Source organism: Wolffia australiana, chromosome 6 (genome assembly GCF_029677425.1).
Source record: "Wolffia australiana isolate 7733 chromosome 6, ASM2967742v1".
Classification (NCBI taxonomy): domain Eukaryota; kingdom Viridiplantae; phylum Streptophyta; class Magnoliopsida; order Alismatales; family Araceae; genus Wolffia; species Wolffia australiana.
In genome coordinates, this window is record NC_135840.1 from 5,292,942 (window position 1) to 5,313,659 (window position 20,718).

A 20,718-nucleotide genomic window follows, 5' to 3' on the forward strand; every position below is an offset into this window, starting at 1 on the left:
TCTGTGCTAATTGGGAGGTGGAGAATGTCTAGCTTTTATCGTACAGTAGGAGGAAACTTAGTGGAGAATTTTAACATAAAGTAGCCGCTTCCCAGAAGAGAGTGATCTTGATATGAGAGGCGAGAGGTCCGCCACTTGAAGAGTGTAGTACGGAACCTTTAGATCATAGTGTCAAATCTAGAGAGAAGTACATCTTTCTATCTCATTTCATTAGCTCTACTCCAACCAAGAATGATGGCACCCATATTCCTGACAAGATGGAATCCAAATTGTCGAGGGGAGTTCTTTTTGAGGGTGGGTGGAGGGGGTGGAGGAGGGGGGGGCTTTCGATATAATCACACAATCGCACTGCACAGATCCATGTGCTGTGCGTTGTGCAATAATCATGTGCGGTGTGATGTGCGAATTTCGCACCACACCGCACATTCACACAATCGCCCATTCGCTCGCACAAACGGACCTTCCCTAGAATGAGAGATTGAGAGAAAGAGAGAAAGAGGGAATGAGAGATTGAGAGATATATAAATTGAGAGATTGAGAGAGATAGCATGAAAATGAAAATGGGCACGATGTTGTAGTTTCTCTCTCAAAGGAAATAATAATAACGATAACAACAACAACAACAACAATAATAATAATGATAATATCGAGTCTTCGGTCCGGTTCAGCGTAAGAACGGAAACCTGACCAAAACTTTGGGTCAGACCACTAAAAGCAGACCAACCATCCGGTTTGGTCCTGTCTGACAAAACTTTGGTCAGACCGAGTCTCCCCTAAATTCAAGTGAATAATAATAAATAATAATACCGAGAGTGTTCGGTCCACTTCAATGCGAGAATGGAAACGTGGATCGGCTAGAACTTCGGGTCAGACCAAGAAAAGTGGATCGACTGTCCAGTTCAGTCTGGTCTGCAAAACATGGATCAGACTCGAGCTGGAAGATGAATGACATTTCATCATCCGTCATCGTCCAGAGCGCCGGACAAATGACTTAACGGAGGGCTATCCGTCATACATCATTTGTCATCCATCATTTGTGACGAACAACAGATGACGAAAATGACGGATGAAAAGTGGCGGATGACGGATGACTTTTTCTGACAACGAAGGAGGAAGAGAGGAAGAGGAGCAGTGGGGCAGAGGAGGGAGGGGGGATGAAGGCTTGAGAGGCTCTGGGTCGTCTTTGCCAATATCTCAGCTTTCTCGGGTTATCCTTTGGATCTGGGTAGAGAGAGGTCACTGGCACAGAGAGAGAGAGCAAGAGAGAAGATAGAGAGAGAGATGAAGAGAAGGGAGAAGGTAGAGAGAGAGGATAGAGAGGGGGGATGGGGAGAGCAAGAGAGAAGATGAAGAGAGAGACAGGAGTGGAGGAGAGGAAGAGAGAAAAAAGGGGGGCCCGAGGTGAGCAAGAGAGAAGATGGAGAGGAGGGGGGAGCTAGCTCTGCCAGAGTGGCCGCCGGCGTCACTCGTCCATTGAAAGAGGGGGGGGGAGGGGGATGGTGCAGGCCGTGGAGGAGACGGCGCCGCCTGGCAGGCAGAGGAGAAGGTCCACCAGTGGCAGGCGGAAAAGCCGATGAACGTTCTGTCATTTGAACATCCGTTTTGGTCCATATTTTTTCAATGGACGAGTGACCGAACAGACGAATGATGGTCTCGTGACGATGACGAATCCGTGAAGAGTGACGAAAGGATGAAAAATTTTAAAGGGACGGATAACGGAACGGAAGTCCGTTCAATCCCGTTCTGTCTGTTCAAAAACGTAATCCATTTTCATCCTCCAGCTATAGATCAGACCAAGAAAAGCGGACCAACTGTCTGGTTCGGTCCTCTTTGACAAAACTTGGGTCAGACCGAGTCCTTCTTTAAAGTCAACCGTTTGATTCTGCATTGACTGTTATTGGGCCTTCCATTTTGGCCCAGGAATTCCCTAAAAATATAGCAGACCGTGCGTGATAAGGGTCTTTCCTGAATTCTGAATTTCGCAGAGATCGCGGTCTCCCACTTGCCCTAGGCTGCGAAGGCCGGTGATGGTGGCGGAGCACGGCGGATCTGCGCACTGAGGCGGCAGCACTCTGGCGGCGGTCTCTCTTTCGCATCTCCTACGCCTGAAGGTGCTGCTCTTGGCTCCATCTCTTATGCTCTCTGCAAATCTGATTGTTTAGTTCCCATTTGCTGTAATTTTGTGCCCCTTTTGATAATTAGGATTAGGGTTGTGATTTGGTGGCGATATTGACGTGGGGTTCTGGTGGTTGTTCTTGATTTTGCTGGGGGAACCCGTTCCTTGTGACGGATGGGGGGGAATGAATTTCGGTTCTTCGCATTTATTCGCTGGCAGTTGTTTCCTTATTTTTCTGAGGACGATAATTAGGGAATTTAGATTCGTTATCCTTGACTCGTCGCTTTCATCCAGTCGGATTCGTTTATTGGCCAAATATTGGTTCAAGCCACAGATTTATCTTAGCGGCAGGAATGATTCTGTCATTTACTTTAGATAAATGCGAAATTTTCAAGAAATACTTCTCAGATTTCTTCAAATCAATATTATTTGAAATAGGCGATTATTGTATTTAGGAGACAAGATGCGTTAAATGTGTCCAATCTGACAGTTCGTTGTGTTCAGCTTTTGATGTGGATGTGCGAAAAGTTTGTTGGGCGGTTTTCTCTCAGTTTCATTCGGACTTGAGCAGCGAAGTGATAGAAGCGATGATGGCGCACAATAGATATGTAAGATCTCTCCTCTTTATCCCCAATCTTGAAGAATAGTCAGTCCTCTGAATCCTAAATGAAGCAGACCCATTTCTAAAACTTTACAGGTACCGTATGAAAGCTATGACACATACGAAAACTATGAGGCAGAAGAGGATGATCAAGAAGACGAAAATCCTGAACCCAGCAAAGAACTGGTGGATTTTCTTAAGTTGCGCGAAAAACTTAAAGAAAAAATTAGGCGAAAATACAAGAAGGAAAATGCTGCTGATCTTGGTACCGGTCGTTCATCAGTCAAAAAAGATAAGGCACCAAGCAATGCGTGAGCGTCTTGACTGAAGAGTATTTTTTGTCCCCATTCACAAGCTTTTCTGTACCTGATTGGTATCAGAGATCATATTGTAGACTAATCAATGATCTGTGCGGTGTACCAGCCAATTTGGCTCTTTCTTTGGCCCGTCGCAACGGGTAATTGCATCTCGGGTGATTGAGGAAAGCAAGTCTATCAGGGAGTCAGATCGTCACGTAGTCCGACGTCAACCCTCATCCACACCAGCAGTATTGTCCTTTTGACGATTCTCTCTCTATCTTTCTCTCCCTTTCTCTGAAGGACATTATTGTTTGTTCATTTAGGCAAGACAGTCATCCTCAAATTCTGAAGGGAAGCATATACCGAGGGATAGACCTCACCCAGTCATTAATGAGGTAGATGAATTTTTGTACTACGATGATGGTCTTTACGAACCGCATGTTTGAATTGTTTTTTCCCCTATTTGTAGGTGCAGAAGAAGGTACAAAAGTTCAAGGAGACCCGCGACTACTCGTTCCTTTTCTCAGACGACTCCGATCTTCCTGGTCCCGCCACTGTGCCTCCAAAGGCTGCCTCTTCTTCAGCTCCTCCTCCTCGTCAGTCAGCTGACTTTTCTCTTTTATCCTTTATCGTTTGGAACAGATGAAGAAAATCGCAGGATCAATAACCTCTTTTATCCTTGCCCTGGCTGGAAAGGATCTCATTGAAAACTTAGCCCTTTATTCAGGTCGTGGGACTGGGCAGCAGCAGCAGCAGCAGCAGCAGCAGCAGCAGCAGCAGCAGCAGCAGCAGCGGCAGCAGCAGCAGCAGGAGAGACTAGAGAGGCAATCAAAGAAGTCAGAGCCTCCTCCCAGGGCCAGGCCTGCCTTCCGGCAAGACCAACCCAGAGTGGAACCCAAGATTGCACCACCCAAGGCCATTGGCAAAGCTGTTAACGCCACCAGGCCGGTGGCACCTGCTGTGAGAAAGCCTATCCCTTCTTCGTCCCAGACACCGTCGAAGAACCCTTTGAGTAGAGAGAGGCCGCCGGCCCCCAGGACGTCTGCCACCACATCGTCGCAACAGAGAAGGGAGCCTCCTACCAGGCCCAAGCAGCAGGCCTCCCGTGGCTCAGCAACCTCTTCTTCCAGACCTCATCAGGTCTTATTACACTCAACCCCTGGAAGTAGTTGTTTGTAGGGGGGACCTGTTTCTGGATACTATCCAAAACGGTATCCCTTTCTTACAGGGTCCCCTTCTGGGAACTGTTTCAGTTCCCAACAGTCTTCCATACTCCATCCTGACCCTTTGGACAATACGGAGGGCTTCTGGCAACCTACATTTTGGTTGTGGCCTTCTGCATAAAACCTCTGCTGCCCGCCTGGCAGCCACCCTCGACTGTCAATTCTCTTGGGGTCAGTATGGAACTGATGGACTGGTAGGAAACCCGTCACATATATGTTCTATACCCATGCTGGTTCCGCCCAAAACAGGTCTTGCACCCTGTGGTACCCATCTGGATGACTGGATGGGGCGATGGTTTTGGAGGGAATGAATGATGATGGCTCCTCATACATCCACGGCGTAGAGGAAGGACACATCCTCTGATATTGATAGCCTTTCTAGTGGCTGGTTGGGCTGATCTGTTCATGGTTTTTGGTGCAGCTGTTGCAGAGGATGCCAATCGGGCCGGTGGAGCGAGACCGAGATGAAAGCCGAAGGAGAGAGAAGCCGCCGGCACCAAACTCGAAGAAGAGTATCCGCCCAAGGAACCCCTTTGACGATGATGACGATGATATTGATGACCCGATGAGCTTTCTAAGGACCAAGTTGTTGTCCAGGTACTAGCCTTGGTCATTCTTTCCTTAGGAATTTCTTTTTTCTCTCACTACATTTATAAGATTAAGAGAGAGAGAGAGAAAGAGGGGTGGGGGCGAATTTATTTTGAAGCTTACCTAAAAACTAAAAAATATTATTTATCCTACTAGGATTGAGTCGCACTAATGTTCCTCTCTCTCTATCTCTCTGGCCAGAAATGTCTTCTGATTTCACTGTGGTCGTTTCTCTGCTCTCTTTCTCGATCTATAACACATGCTAAATTATGTTCATTTGTTAGGTACCAGTCGAGCAAGTACCGGGATGATGACGGGGATGACAGCGACATGGAGGCCAATTTTGATGACATCATGAAAGAGGAGAAAAGAAGGTGAAGTCTGTGGGTCCTCTCTAGAGATAAATGTAGATAGAGAGAGATGTCGAGGGTGTCTTCTAGATAGAAAGAGAGAGTGGATCAAATGAGGAGATGTTTGGGGTGTCTTCTGGATAGAGAGAGAGATGAGCAAAGGAGGTGATGTCTATGGTGTCTTCTAAGTAGAGATCGAGATAGAATAAACAGATATGGATAAGAGAGAAAGAAAGGAGGTGATATCTTGGGGTATCTTCTAGATAGAGAGAGAGACATGGATATTTATATATAGAGAGAGAAAGAAGGAAAGGAGATGATTTCTAGGGCTGTCTTATATTTTATATATATAAGTAGAGAGAGAGAGAGAGAGAGAGAGAGAGAGAGAGAGAGAGAGAGAGAGAGAGAGAGAGAGAGAGAGAGAGAGAGAGAGAGAGAGAGAGAGAGAGAGAGAGAGAGAGAGAGAGAGAGAGAGAGAGAGAGAGAGAGAGAGAGAGAGAGAGAGAGAGAGAGAGGCAAATGAGGTGATGTGCAGTGGAGCCTCTAGCAAGAGAAAGAGAGAGAGGAACTAAGGAGGTGATGTATGGGGTTGTGCCATCTTGGGGTGTCTTCTACATAGGGTAAGACATGGATGTTTATATATATAGAGAGAGAAAGAAGGTAACGAGGTAATTTCTAGGGGTGTCTTCTATATATATAGAGAGAGACGTAGATAGATAGACAGAGAGAGAAGTAAAGAAGGTGATGTGTAGAGGAGCCTTCTAGATAGAGAAGAGACATAGATAGAGAGGAGCAAAGGAGGTGATGTATGGGACTGCCTTTTAGAGCGAGGGGTAGTTTGATAGAGAGAGAAAGCAGGCTTTCCTGGTTTCTCTTTTTCTTGCCTACTCGTGAGAGGTTTTTGAATTTTTTCTCCTTGCTTACTGGGAAGGGTTTTTTGGTGCAGCTCAAAAATTGCAAGAAAGGAGGATGAGGAGCAGTTGCGGCTGATTGAGGAAGAGGAAGAGAGAGAGAGGATGAGGAGAGAGGCGAAGAGGCGGAAGACCATGCGCAGGTGAAAGCCCCACACAGAGATGGTGGAGAGAGATATATACCTTGGTGAAACGGGAGAGGAAAAAGGTTGAGAGATTGATATATGCTTATCATGAGGTCTCCCATGCAGCCAAGCTGCGCCACATGGCACAAGGTTTCTTCAACTCATTAGGCCTGGCCCATGTAATAATGAATCAATTTCATGTGTATGTAGTTGACATCGCCAACTGATATCAGGTATTTGTATTTTCACCTGATTAATACAAGAAATGTCTGCCATCAGATACCTTACTTGATAGTTAAGAAAAACAGGTTTGTTCTCAAATATCAATGAAATGTAGTTTTTACTAATATAGTCATGAATAATTAAAAGTAGGTCTATTTAATATCAAATATAGTGTATCACAAGTATTTATGCAATAAGGTGCACTATTTGAAACTATGGTATTCTGACTTAATAATTATTTAAAGTAGAGAAAAGAACAAACACAGAAAAATAATTACTGTTTAAGAGAATAAATAATAAAAGCTCTTGGTGATACTTTTATCCTAATTTGTATAATTTAGATCATATTTCACCTCGCCCACATTTCGCTATAAGAAAGTGGTTCTCTGAAATTAACTGCACATCAAAAGACTAAATAAAAAGGGGATCTTAACATTGAAAGCATAGAATACCATATCACTTGGCACATAACAACTTCCTCAATCACTTGGTTACTGGGATGAGTCTATGTTAGTCGTTTCGATGTCCAACTTCTAGACGTATCCATGCATCTTCAGCGTGCTACATCTCAATGTCATTCTCTCAAATTGTGCTGCAAAAATATCTGGTTGCATTTCTGCATTATCTAGTCTCACAATAAAGTAACACTTGAAAAGAGATAGAGAAGAGAAAGAAGAGCACCCAGAGTGACTCGCATGAGAATCAAAAGTGAGTGTTATCCCCTATTCGAGTTGTGAAAATTTAACAAGAGTCCCCCAAATCAAAGTATATCCACAAATGCCCAAAAATCTTATTCATATGACTATCTAAGTCCATATATCAGTCTACTTCATAACTTTAATGATTTAAGCATACAGATTAATTAATTAATTTAACACATTTGATCCGTTAAGTAAGTGTCCCAGCTACACCTTGTGGCTTGCATACAAATGAGTATGATTACTCCCTCATATAACATTTTCATCATTAATTATCATGTGCATACAACCACTCATTATCATGATGATCCTAGGATAACTTAAAGTTTTTTATAACGGCAAAAACACCGTGTTGGGTATGACCAACCCAAGGATTGTGCTCGTAGATCGATTTAACCATGCCTGCGATGCCACCAAACAAGATTTTTATACATGTAAGGTTGAATGTTTAGAAGAGTTTATAGTCGTGAAGAGAGCGTAAGTATCCCAATTACACACAGATCCCACTTGCCCACAGCCATGACACAAAGGAAAAATATACAATATTGATATTGCTGCATGTTGCAATGGAGTCCTTAGGTGCCAACAGCTCGTTTGTGTCCCCCGAGTTGGTGATCCATAGAGTAGTTGTTATGTTCGTGCTCATCAAGTATCATCTTGGAGCTCTGCGAAGGGTACACCGTATAGGCCCCAAAAGTTGAATACATAGCAGCAGCCCAGGCCGCAAAGGAAGCAGTTTGGTTGAAGAAATTCATCACGGAACTTGGTGTTGTTCCTTCCATCTCAGAACCTATTCCATTGTTGTGCGACAACAATGGTGCAATAGCACAAGAGAAAGAGCCACGGTCTCATCATAAGTCAAAACACATTCTGAGGTGATTTCACTTGATTAGGGAGATCATTGCACGAGGAGATATTGTAATGAAAAGGGTTCCATGAACCAACAACATAGCAGACCCACTAACTAAGCCGTTAGCTCATGAAGTCTCTGAGTGTCATTGTCAAACAATGGGATCATCGAACAAGGGTGATTGGCTTTTGTCCAAGTGGGACATTGATAGATATTATGTGGTTGTCAAGCCAATCACACTAACATATTTATTTAAGCTCATTGAATAAAATATTTACTTTCATTCTTATTCCGTGTGATGTTTTATAATGAAATCCATGAATACATGCAATGACTTAGTAAATTATGATGAGATCATAATACAGTGATCACTAGTCTTTAAATATGTATTCCAAATATTTCTATTTGATGGATAGTCGAGACGAACATTGAATTAGGCGGATAGAAAAACTAGCTGATCCTACTTATACGATAAGTATAGATGATCATGTGGCTATAAGTGTTGCAAAATTAAGCAGAGATAGTGGCTGCTCTTTGGAAAAAGAGTTCAGTGTATTGATCCGAACGAATCCTTAAATGGTATTATACCTAAACGTCAATCAGGTTGATTCATGTCACAGTTGTATAAGTGATCCACTAACTCGAGACACCAAGGACATCTCGTGAATGGAGGACTACATTTTGACTATGACTTACGAGCCTCTAATCATGGGATTCAAACAAGTCATAGCTTGGATATAGTGAGAAGCTCATGGAGATGATTGAGTGGTCAAGACGGGATCACCCGCCCTCGGTATAAGAGGAGATTGATTCAAGGAAGACGATGCAGAAACATCCCTAGCCAGGGTAGTGAGGATATTGGTGAAGGAGTTACCCATTGATCACCGTTACACATCAGGACTAATCGAATGATGGATTAGGGTTTGACGATAAATCATACCCTAAGTCGTCTAAGTGTCTCATGCAGATGACGGATTATACATATATGATAACCGATGATGATAAAGGTTCCATGAGAGAGTTCAACACTACTCAGTGTCATCTAGAGTAGGAGGTGCAGCTTGGCATCCCACAGGCTGGAAACTTAACATATCGATTGGGTTAAATTGATCCTTATTTAATTAATCTTTATGTTGATATAATTAATTAATAAGGTTGGTCAATAATTGTTAGTGGGTCAATAAAGTTATTAACTAGAAAAATACATGGGCCTAGCAAGTGGCTGGCCAGCAGGACAAGACATTTTTCAAAATCCAGGTTGTTCAATCTGACTAATGTAAGTTTATTAAAATTTTCTCTTAGTCACATCTCTTGTTTGCATTGAGAAATGCATGATCCTTGCATTAAAAATGCCCGATCCTTGAAAAATATGAGTATCAGTAAAAATATGAGGAAGCATTGAGGTATCAGTAAAATTGCATTGAGGTTTTAGGAACTTAAATTTCTATTTTCCCCATCTTTATCTATCCATTTACCCTAAAAAATGATCATTTTCTCACTCTAAACACTCATTTTATCTACTCTCTCTCTAGAATTGGTTATTTCTCTCTCTATACCTTCATCCATATCCCTAGTTACCACCCTAAAAATTTCATTAAAAAGCTTCTTCATTTGCACATTCAAACTCTATCTTAAACTCCTACACTCTCTCTTCATTTTCTCTCTCCATCTATTCAATTTCTCTCTATTATCTCATTTCAAAATTTTCTCTCTCTAAACACATTTATTTCTCACTCTAAAATATCTCCCTATATCTCTCGAGATCCTTAAGCATTCCCTACTTCAAATCCGAAAAAAATTGCATTTAAATATCACTTTTTATCCTTTCAAAACTCAAATTTTCCCTCACATAGCCGCCATCGTTTGATGTTAGTGTTCGCCCAACCGATATCCGTCCGTCATCCAGTATCGGACAACTGATATCCGATATTCAGGAAAAAATGAGACGGTGTTGGATATCGGATATCGGATATCGGTCGATATCTGTCTAGAAGGGGTTAGACGGATATCGGATATCGGTCGATATCTGTCTAGAAGGGGTTAGACGGATATCAGTATCGGATTTCGGGCGGGTGAGGACGAGGCGGATACCGGATAGCAGATATTGGTTTTCCAACATCCGGATGTCGGAGACGGATACCGAATGCTGGATATCGGTTTTCGATATCCGAATATTGGAACCGGTATCTGGATATGGGAACCGGTATCGACCGATAAAAATAAACTTTATTTCACACACTACCTCTTAGTTTTAAACACATTGTACAGTTTTTGATTTATGATCAATGCCCATTAATATATAGTGCGCAATTTTTTTTTTCTTCCATATGGGATAACAGGATTCAAAGTTAATGTAAACTCTGAATCCCGTTATTCCACATGGGAGATATTAGAAAATTTTTTGTGTATAAATTAAATGAGGCCGTTATATTATTTAATATTAAAATAATATTATATCTATTAATGCTGTTTTTAAAGAGCGTCATATATATAAATTAATTTATTAAATAATGAGTACGCCGTCCAATATATAGAGACAAACATTTCTATTTCCTTCCATATGGGATAAAGGGATTCCGAGTTTAACAAAAAACCTGAACCTTATATCCCATATGGAAGAAATTAAAAACCTGAGACTGTATATAAGAAATGAGATGAATGACCAAATAGAAAGCTATCTTGGTACACCTGTGTCCACGTCATCTGTGCGAAATGCTTGATAAGTTATAAATATCATTATTTTTATTGTAATTCGATGCGGATATCGGTTTTCGATATCCGCATCCGACATCTGATACCGGCATCTGTCCTCTTGAGACGGAGACGGATGCCAAATCGGATGGATATCGGTATCGGATATCGACACCCGATATCCGACATCCGGATATCGAAAAAACCGGATACCAGAAATTGCCTTTCCGGTATCCGGTACAGCATTCGTCCCGATACCGACATCCGGTACCGGTATTGGGACGGGCAAACACTATTCGATGTCGTGCGGCAGGGACAGTCGTCTGCCCGCCAGACCATGTGTAGGCAGCGCACACGACCACATGCACATGGTAGCCCTGTGCAGGTCTTAGCAAAATTGGCTAAGTCCTGACCATATTGGGTCCATTTGGCTAAGTCTTGACTTAGCCAAATTGGGTTGAACCTTAGCAAGCTAACTCACTAAGGTCAGCCCTAATCGACCACACCAGGCCCGCCAGCCATCCGGTCCGCTGCCGCCACCGCCGCTCCACCGCCACCGCTGCTACCGACGACGCCACTATGCCACCACCCCCGTCCATTGCCGCCGTCGCTACCACTGCCGCCGCTTTGCCGCCGCCAGCGATCACGAGAGCAATTAGATTTTAGATTTTTATTATTTAAAAATAATTAAAAAATCAATAAAAATATGAAACAATAGAAAAAAATTTCTGCATTTAAAAATTCCAAAAAAAATTATAAAACATCCAGAAAATCCAGAAAAAAACTATAAAATCATTTTAACATCTAAAAAGTTCAAAAAAATATCTAACTCTCGTTTTTAATATTTCTAGTGGTTTTTGGTATAAATTAAATTCCAGAAAATTCTAATTTTTTTTATTTTTTATATCTTTTGTCAAGCAAAATTAGTGAAACTAGTGTAAAATATTGTGTTTTTCTTTGTATTTCTACTTCAATTTAAATCATAGGAAATCATATAAACTACCCAAATCCCAGAAATTGTACTTTTAACTTTTAAAATTATTTTCTTCATCCCAAGCTTGTGAATAATTTATGAAATTAAATTTCTGCCTCTTTGTGGATCGATTTTTACTTTCCTTTTGTGAATTATAGAGTATTTAAGTGGAAATTTTCATAATTATGAATGGTTAAGTATGAATCTAAACAATGACATAAAACCCCTAAATTTGGACTTATCATCTGCCAAGTACTAAGGGTTAAACCAACTTATAAATCCTAATTATTCAATCAATTCAGTACCTATCCATTTGGGAAAGCATTGGAGAAACCTTTTTCTAATATTCCATTGACAACCTAATAAATAATTTTCCGTACTCAAGAGGACATGGAGCACTAAGGATCAACAACAATTCAAGAAGAATCCAATACATGAGTTCAAATTTAGAATTAGAGACAGTCCATGAAAAATTAACAAAAAATAATTTTTAAGTAATTGGGACATTTCCTTTCGCCCGATACTTCATCAAAAGCGCAACAGCTAGAATGAGATGGCCTCACATAGATGAAACATGAAGGAAAATAGATCGAGAGATAGGAGAGAGAAATAAATGAAAGAGGGCACAAAAAACGTAGCCACCCATTGAGATCATCAAAGTTCAATGGAGATGCTCAATAGAGCCATGCATCGAGGCCTTATTTATCTTGATTAATTTAATTCTTTTCCTGATAGGGAATGCCACCATACCCCTACACTTAAGTGAATACAGACTATGTCAATTTAGCTGCCCAATCAATGTTCAAAATTATGCCACATGCCCTAGAAAAAACAGAAGTTTTGTCCCACATTTAAAGTAAGTGGGTTACGTGGGTTTCCCACATTTACTAGATAAATCAGGCTCATTAGACATGTTCAACAAGTGTGTGGTGCGACACATGAGCCCCACATGTGAAGTTGTGCATGTGAGGGTTAAGTATCTTGTGTTTGTGGACCATTTGGCAGTTGCCCTCAATATGTTTTTTGCCATATAGATTTTAAGAATTCAAAATTGAAATTCCAAAAATGAAGACAAATATTGAAAATTTCAGAATCACATGTGAACTTTTCCTAATCTTAAACTAATACCTTTTAACCATAAATCAAATTTGGTGAAACTTTCACCAAAATCATTTTATTCTTGGATCCTTCTATCAAGCTCTTCATACTACGAATCAGTAATATGTGAGAAATCATTACAAGTAGGCCACTTTGGTTTAAGACCTTTTGTTTCAATCATTATCCTCACTACTCCATTCATTGCATTTCTTTCCTACAATCTCTTTCAACAATGTTTTTTCAATAAATATGATTATGTTCTGGTAGTTGGGTCTTGAAAAAGGTCAAACGTCCAGACTTCATACAAAAGATGGGATGAATATGAAAATCATACGGATTGATGACAACATGTAGTGAATCCATTCTAATAATGTAGTACAGTTGGTGAATAATGATAAAAATGCTTGTTCTGATAACATGTTATCAATCATCTAAACAAATATGGTAAAGGATGATGGAAAATATTACATTACATAATTATCATACTCCTTTGTATTTTCTAGAACAGAAGGTTTAGCTGACACCCCATTCTGTAGCAACTCACTTATCTATCATGGTAAGTTGAACAATAGTTAATTCAATAAGGTTAGCCACAAAATGTCATTTGTAAATTAGAGTTATTAAATTGACTGATACATCGGCTTAGAGAGTCACACGTGAGTTTATGATTGATGTTGGATGTAATCTAAGTTTGGTAACTTCCAAGAAATTTTCTCGAGGACGGGGGACTTCTATGAAAATGTCCAAGAGACTTTTACAAACTTATACTCATACAATGCATAGTAGGGGCACCCTCTTTTTCATATCCATGTGAGTCATTCTTGATTACAACCCTCTTTTTTCTTGTTATTCCCAAGTGCAGCTTTTGGTGAGACAAAATGGAGAGGAAATCATATGTATAAAACACAAATTGAGGAAAAAAGAAGAGATCCAACGCCCAAAAGATTGCTTGGATACTGATGGAAATATATGTGTTCGACAAGCCAATCACACATTCCATGTTCATTGATAGACATATTCATTATAGTGCACATGTGATGTTAATAATGAAGTCCATGAATACATGATTGAACTTAGTGAATTATGATGAGATCATTGTATGAGTATACATTTGTAAAAGTCTCTTGGACATTTATAGAACTTCCCCATCGGGAAAATTTCTTTGATTCCGTCATATAGATTAATTAAAGGATGATCATACATATAGATATAATTTCTTATATTCCAAATTAGTTAACTGTATCATCATATTTATTTATTAACGTCTGATTGATATAATCCAATCGATAGGTTGAGTCTCCAACACGTGGGGTGCCAAGCTGCACATAGTGCTCTAGAACATACAAAGGAGTGTGTATTGACTCACTCATGGAACATGTCCCGCCTATATGGTAACTGATGAGGGACAAGTTCTATGAGTGAGTCAACACACACTCCTTTGTATCTTCTAGAGCACGAGGTGCAGCTTGACACCCCACGTGTTGGAGACTCAACCTATCAATTGGATTAAATCAATCCGATGTTGCTTAATCTATATGGTGATACTGTTAATTAATTTTTAAGGCCAATAAATGTTATTGGGCCACTCGAGTCATTAACTAGACTGATACATGGGCCTAGAAGGTCACACTCAAAAGGTTTTTTAAACGTCTGAAGATATACTTCAGTTTTGGGGGTTTTTATTAATAATACCCACTTAGTACAAATAGGGGAAGGCTTTGAATGAAATTCACCCAGGCCATAATTTCTCAAGGGCCTTCCCCTTCTTCTCCTTTCTCCCCACACTTCCTCTCCATTCCCGATGCGATTGGGACGACATAACAATGACGGCGGAGATTGAACGAGGCTCGCCAATGAGAATAAGGACATCCAATGTGCCAAGGACCGCATGGATATTTCTAGAGGTTGCACGCTTGAGCAGCTCAACTCGTTTTGCTCTGGGATCCAAGAAATCATGGATATGATCTGTGCACAGGTTCCTAGCTTCATGATTTTAGTGATGTTGTTCGATTTTGTTTTAGTCTCCCGATGTGGAGTGTTTTGATTTGTTCATCCATGTCAATGCCTATAGAAACCAACATATACATCTAGTTATGTGACATTTGAAAGGCTTGAAGATATTCAAGTAACTGTGCGAAGGTGATGTTTTTGGTTTATCTATGCGCTCAATTTTGGGATGCATTTTTTACAATGTAATCAAGTTTGAAATGGTTCGATCTAAGTCATGATTCTCAATAGACTTTGTACCTAGCCTGAAGGCACATATGATTAGACTCGATTAGCCATCAATAAAATTACTCTTTGTACTTGATCTTTGTTTCTCTATTCTATAAGTTCATCAGTGGATAGAGGACAAGGAAAATATATATAATGGAGAGGAAAATGTCACAAAAGAGATACTCTTTAACATGTCACTTTGGTTGTAACCTCTCGTAATAATGTTCTTTTTACACTACACTTATCCTATTCTTGGTGGAAGACAAAGAGACACAATGGATTCTTCTCATAGGATTACTTTAAGATGGCGCTTGCCTCTTGAAGGCATATGAAGCTACTGTCATGGCTCTACATGGATAATGCACATCACCAGAAAATCATGTCATCATTTTGAGACATCCTCATTTTACAAAAAATGCAAAAAAATGAAATAAATTGGGGTTCTTATTGTGCCTCAAATTCAGTATTTGTGAGATTCTTATTGTATTGCATGTTGCATCTTGAGGTTATGGTTGGCGTGGTCCAGATATGATTTGTATATCATAAAATTTTCTTATATTTAATTTGTTATCATGAGAAGCTTTCATTTTTTCCTTATAAATCACTGATTTCTCCTATGCCTCATTCCTCAACTCCTAAAGCTCTTGAAGCTGTAGCATCGGTGTTTCCTTGCATCTTATAAATTGAGATTCAACTTCTTAATTTCCCAGTAGGCTTGATGCTCAGTCTTCAGTGGAGGATGACAAGATTTTCCAAATTAGGAGATATAACAATGGGTCGCTTATAAACTCTTTTACAAGCCCATAATGCATCATGTAATAATTCATTTCAATCCTTACCATCTGGTCTTATGATCCTTATAAGGATATTGATTTCTCGATAGGTAATTTCAATCTAATTATTTTAATAGTGATAATTAGGGTTGTCATATTATGATGAAACCCATATTTCTTAAGTAGATAACTGAAATGCGAGTTGTTGAATTGTGATCCACCATCACTAATAAAGCCGCAAGAGCATCCACATCTAGAGCAAATATCCATCATTTACAAATTTCAATACTACCTCGTGATCATTCGTCCAAATGGGAATTGCTTCAACCCACTGGGACAAGTAATCTACAACCATCAGAATATATTCATGCCCATTTGATGGTGTAAAGGTTCCATAATATCAATGCCTCTTAAGTCAAATATTTCTCTCTCAATAATTGGTTTCAAAGTCATAACATCATTATTGTGAAGGTTCACCATGCATTACATTTCAAGAAATTCTTACAAAAACCAAATGAATCTATAAATAAACTTTACCAAAATGATCCATATTCAAGAAACTTTGAAGCAATAAGTTTTGGAGACAAATCCACCACAAAAAGATGAATAAAAAATTCTAAGATGCTCTTATGTTCCTCTTCATACACATATCCTCAAAATATGGCCTGAACATAAGTGACAGTTCAGGATCCTCCCAAAAATAAATTGAAGCACCCTGAGAAAATTATTTCTTGCACACTCCATTCATGTGGGATTCATCCTGAAGCTAAATAATTGATTCTATGTGCAAACCATGGAGTTCTTCTACAGGTAACTCTAAGAATCTGTTAATCATGAAAATTTTCAGAAATTGGTGTTGTCGTGTTGACATGTAATCAAGATAAGTTATTGATAATGAAAAATCAGATCCACGTCTATATTTTATTGAAATAGAAAATTTTTGCATTAGTATGATCCACCTAAGTAATCTAGGTTGTGCTTCTTTATTATTCATGAAATATCTCGTAGCAACATGATCATAAAAATAACTACTTTACTACCTAAAAATACAATATTAATTTATCTAAAGCAAAAAATGGCTAGCAAGTCTGTTTCAGTTGTAGTGTAATGTAATTGAGCCTCCACTGAGATCTTGCTACCTAGCATAATAGATGGCCACCGGCTTCTTTTCAAATGTCCCAAGAACAGCGCTCCCTATGAAGTTAGACACATCACGCATAAGCTCAAATAGAAGAATCAAGTAGGTGCTTGTATATTTGGAGCTTTCATTAGAGACACCTTGATCAGCATAAATGTTTGCTTCCCTGCATCATTAATTTCAAAATTCATATTTGTTACTAATAAATTGGTCAATGGCTTTGATAATTTAGTAACGTCTTTAATGAATCGTCTATAGAAGACTGTGAGGCCAAGTAATCCTCTAAGTTCTATGGTCTTGGTGGGAAGTGGAAGATTTTGGATGGCTTCCACCTTGCCTTGTTCACCTTGATCCCATTCTGTTGACTAGATAATCTAAGACTGTTTCCTCTTGAACCATGAAGTGTGACTTTTCCTAACTGAGCATTAGCTTTTTTCCACACATATCTACAAGACCTTTTATAAGTTAGCCAAACATGCATCAAAATCCTGACCCAAAACAGAAAATTCATCCATAAAAAATATGAGCACTTGCCCACTAGATCCAAGAAAAAGGCCGTCATACATTGCTGAAATGCAGCGGTAATCCAAACTACATTCTCGTAAATGCAAACATTCCAAACAACATCTTCGTGGTGAATCTCTATTTGATTGTACCCTAAAAATCCATATAGAAAAAAATCTGACCTATTTAGTATTCTAGAATGTAATCAAGAAAGGGCAGGGGTTAGTGAGCTTTCCTTTGTTCATTATTCGTCACATTTATTCATGCTTTATTAGGTATTGCATGCATAGGGCTAGCTCAAGGGCTATCAGAAATTGAGTAAATAAATCCAGCTTCAAACCATTTCAATATTAATTTTCTAACTAACTCTTTCATGATGGGTTCGAGCTTCCTTTGACTTTTTCCATTTGGTTTAGCATTCGGATCAGTAAAAGTTCTATCAACACATGTAGATACAGCAATTTCTTTAATATCATAAATAAACCAGCCAATGGCAGATTTATAGTTCCTAATCATGGTAAGAAATTTAGTTTCTTGACATGAAGATAAGGATGATGAGATGATATGAGGAAATTCATAATTGACTCCTAAAAAATGCATAGTTCAATGTAGATGATAATCACTTCAGCTCAAATTTTGAAAGAACAGTACAAATATCATTTCGAAGAGAGAAACCATCTTGAAAATCATGAGATTGAGGAATACATAACATCATAATCACTTTCATCAAAGAGACAACCAACAAAATGTACTCACAATATTTTTCAGGATATTTCATCAACTTAGAGATATTTTTTAATACATTTTCCTTAATCATTGTCAATTCGCTGTCTTTTTCTCCCAATCTGTGTTTTCCGGATCTGTAGATAAGAAAGTTTATGTTTGCCTTTATAAAGTCTACTAGAAAACGGCAATGTTATATTTTTACAACTATATCTTCCGACAAGCTATGGAAATTCAGGTTTGAAATCTCTGAGCTTTAATTTATCATACAAGCCTTTGAGCAAAGTATTTACACTTTCTCCTGAATCAGTTAGTGATTTGGAGAAAATTATTCCTCCTATTTTATGCTTGATTAAAGGAGTTGAATGGTTTTCTACTTTCTACTAGATGAGCACACATTTTAAAAAAATCAGCATATGACGGAATATGTTGAATTGTTTCAGTCAAATGAATTTTAATCATAGCTTGTTGAAAAATTTGGAGAAGGTTTTTATCATTAGGACTTTGTTTTATTTCAGAAAATTTTGAAGCACCAGGAGATTGAAGGGCCTCTCGGAAGAAATCAAAAAAGTTCTTGGGAATCTTGCAAGATCAATTTGTTCTTTTTTCTCTGATTTTTTTTAAGAAAAAAATATGTTTCTTTTGTCCCTCCCAGATGATCAGAAAATAAAGAAATGGTTGATATATTCAAGATAATTATGTATTTACAAAATATCCTCTCAATTCATCATAGTTCGCCAGATCCGAGATGTGATATGGTAGTTCCGAAGGATGAACAATTTATAGAAAATTTCAATAAGATTTCATTCTTGAACAAAGCTTGTATACTATGGTTATGATTCTACCATATGTCTTTTTCATTGGGTCAAAAAATCAATTTTATGGTATAGACGCTTATGACCTCCCCCTCTATGTCCTGCGGTAGATTTCTCTGGCGTAATGACCTTTACCACAAAGAAGCTGTCCACAGATCAAATTATTTCATGGATTGGATTTCACATTTCTGTCTACCGCTCCATTTTCTGTGCTGGGGGTAGAAGATTTGAATAAATATATCGTCGTGTTATTAAGTATATTGCTGTAAGTTCTTTTCTCTATAAGAGGTGGAATAGAATAACCCATTTCAAGTGTATTGATCACACGTATACACTGCATTGTATGTCCCATAATAGGTCCCCTTTTTCTACCCGTTCTCGGGAGTCGATGACTATTCATAACTATTACCTTGACACCAAAGAAGAGTTTAACCCTATGATTTATTTCTGTCCTAGTTGATCCTAATTCAACATTAAAAGTATATCGAGTGTTCCCCAATAAACGAATATTTTTTCTGGTAAATACTGGATATTTGATTCCATCCATAAATCCATTTTTATTCCCTATGAGTTTCAAGAATCGATATGAATTCGAGTTCTTACTATTCATAGGTCATGGTATGAATATACCATACCAATTTGTTATGTGTGGATGATGAGATTCAATTGATACAAAGCCAATCCCATAAAACTTATTGACTTGAATGTTCCCATTTGTGTGCATCCAACAGGAATTGAACCTATGCATTTCACAATTATGAGTTGGGCGCTTTAACCATTCAGCCATGGATGCATAACATGGATCATTTTACATCGTGAATAAACAAATTTCAAATGAAACGAAATATTTAGAAATAAAAATTAAACGACATCAATTAAAATCCTGGATCTTCGAATTCAGAGAGATATTGAGAGAGATCAAGAATTCCCACTATTTCTTAGATTCATGGATCAAATTGAATTGAGTGGGATCTTTCACTCACATTTTTTCCACCAAAATTTTTTATGAAACTCTTTGACCCCCAAATTTTGAGTATTGTACTTTCCCTTGATTCACAAGATTCAACACACAATCGATATTTCATGATAAAAGGTGAAGTAGAAGAAAGTCTTTTTCCAAAATTCTATATGAATTTCATCTATGAAACCAAGATAGTTAACTTTCATAAAAATATTCATAACCTATATTTTCCCTTGATATGGGAAATACCATCCCTAACCTATATTTCATTCTTCTGAAGGTGGGAGAAAAGATAAGACTAATTTAATGATAATGATTCAAATTAGAGTTTGAAACTTATGTCAGTAATTTGTTCTGTTTACACCCCAAAAAGGGATAGATTTATCAGAAATTTCATTTAGTTAAGTTAGATAGGGTAGAGTAAGATGCAACGTGCGTCTAAATAACTGATCCCTCAGCTGTATGAGGTAGGAAACTCTCAAGTACGGTTGTAAGGAAAGTAATTGATTTACCTATTCTGACCACTGAGAGAAGGCTATTCGATAGGGTGATTCTGAAGTTGCAGAGGCTTGGTCCAATCAAGCTGCTCAGTATTGGAAACAAGCTATAGCACTTACCTTAGGTTATTGAAGCACAAAATTGGTTGAAGATAACAAGACGGTTCAAATAATGCCACTCCCTTTTTAATTCATGACAATAGGTTTGTTGCATCCAGTCCATCAAATCAAATTTATTTTCTGGGATATAATCATTCGAGTTCATATTCTTTCTCAGAAATATTAGGGAGCACTGTTCTATTTCTCAACTTATAATATGCATGAATCATTTCACGATGATCTCAA

At 38.7% G+C, this 20,718-nt stretch overlaps 1 protein-coding gene and 1 non-coding gene across 4 annotated transcripts; one reads left to right on the forward strand and one right to left on the reverse strand.

The window, feature by feature from the left end:
- Positions 1 to 1,972: 1,972 nt before the first annotated feature.
- Positions 1,973 to 6,491, forward strand: LOC144704455 (uncharacterized). Of its 3 annotated transcripts, none has more exons than XM_078576880.1 (10): positions 1,973 to 2,111; positions 2,621 to 2,724; positions 2,814 to 3,028; positions 3,141 to 3,264; positions 3,340 to 3,411; positions 3,486 to 3,612; positions 3,732 to 4,156; positions 4,661 to 4,836; positions 5,112 to 5,201; positions 6,124 to 6,491. In XM_078576880.1, the coding sequence occupies exons 2-10, from the start codon at positions 2,704 to 2,706 to the stop codon at positions 6,233 to 6,235; spliced, it is 1,362 nt and encodes a 453-aa protein (XP_078433006.1). In that variant the 5' UTR covers positions 1,973 to 2,111; positions 2,621 to 2,703; the 3' UTR covers positions 6,236 to 6,491. The 3 variants fall into 3 exon arrangements, with proteins under 3 accessions (XP_078433006.1, XP_078433008.1, XP_078433007.1); XM_078576882.1 differs by having other exon boundaries at positions 5,119 to 5,201; XM_078576881.1 differs by having other exon boundaries at positions 3,744 to 4,156.
- Positions 6,492 to 19,634: 13,143 nt separating this feature from the next.
- TRNAM-CAU (transfer RNA methionine (anticodon CAU)) lies at positions 19,635 to 19,708 on the reverse strand. Its single transcript has one exon. It is a non-coding gene; the product is annotated as a tRNA-Met (tRNA).
- Positions 19,709 to 20,718: the final 1,010 nt, after the last annotated feature.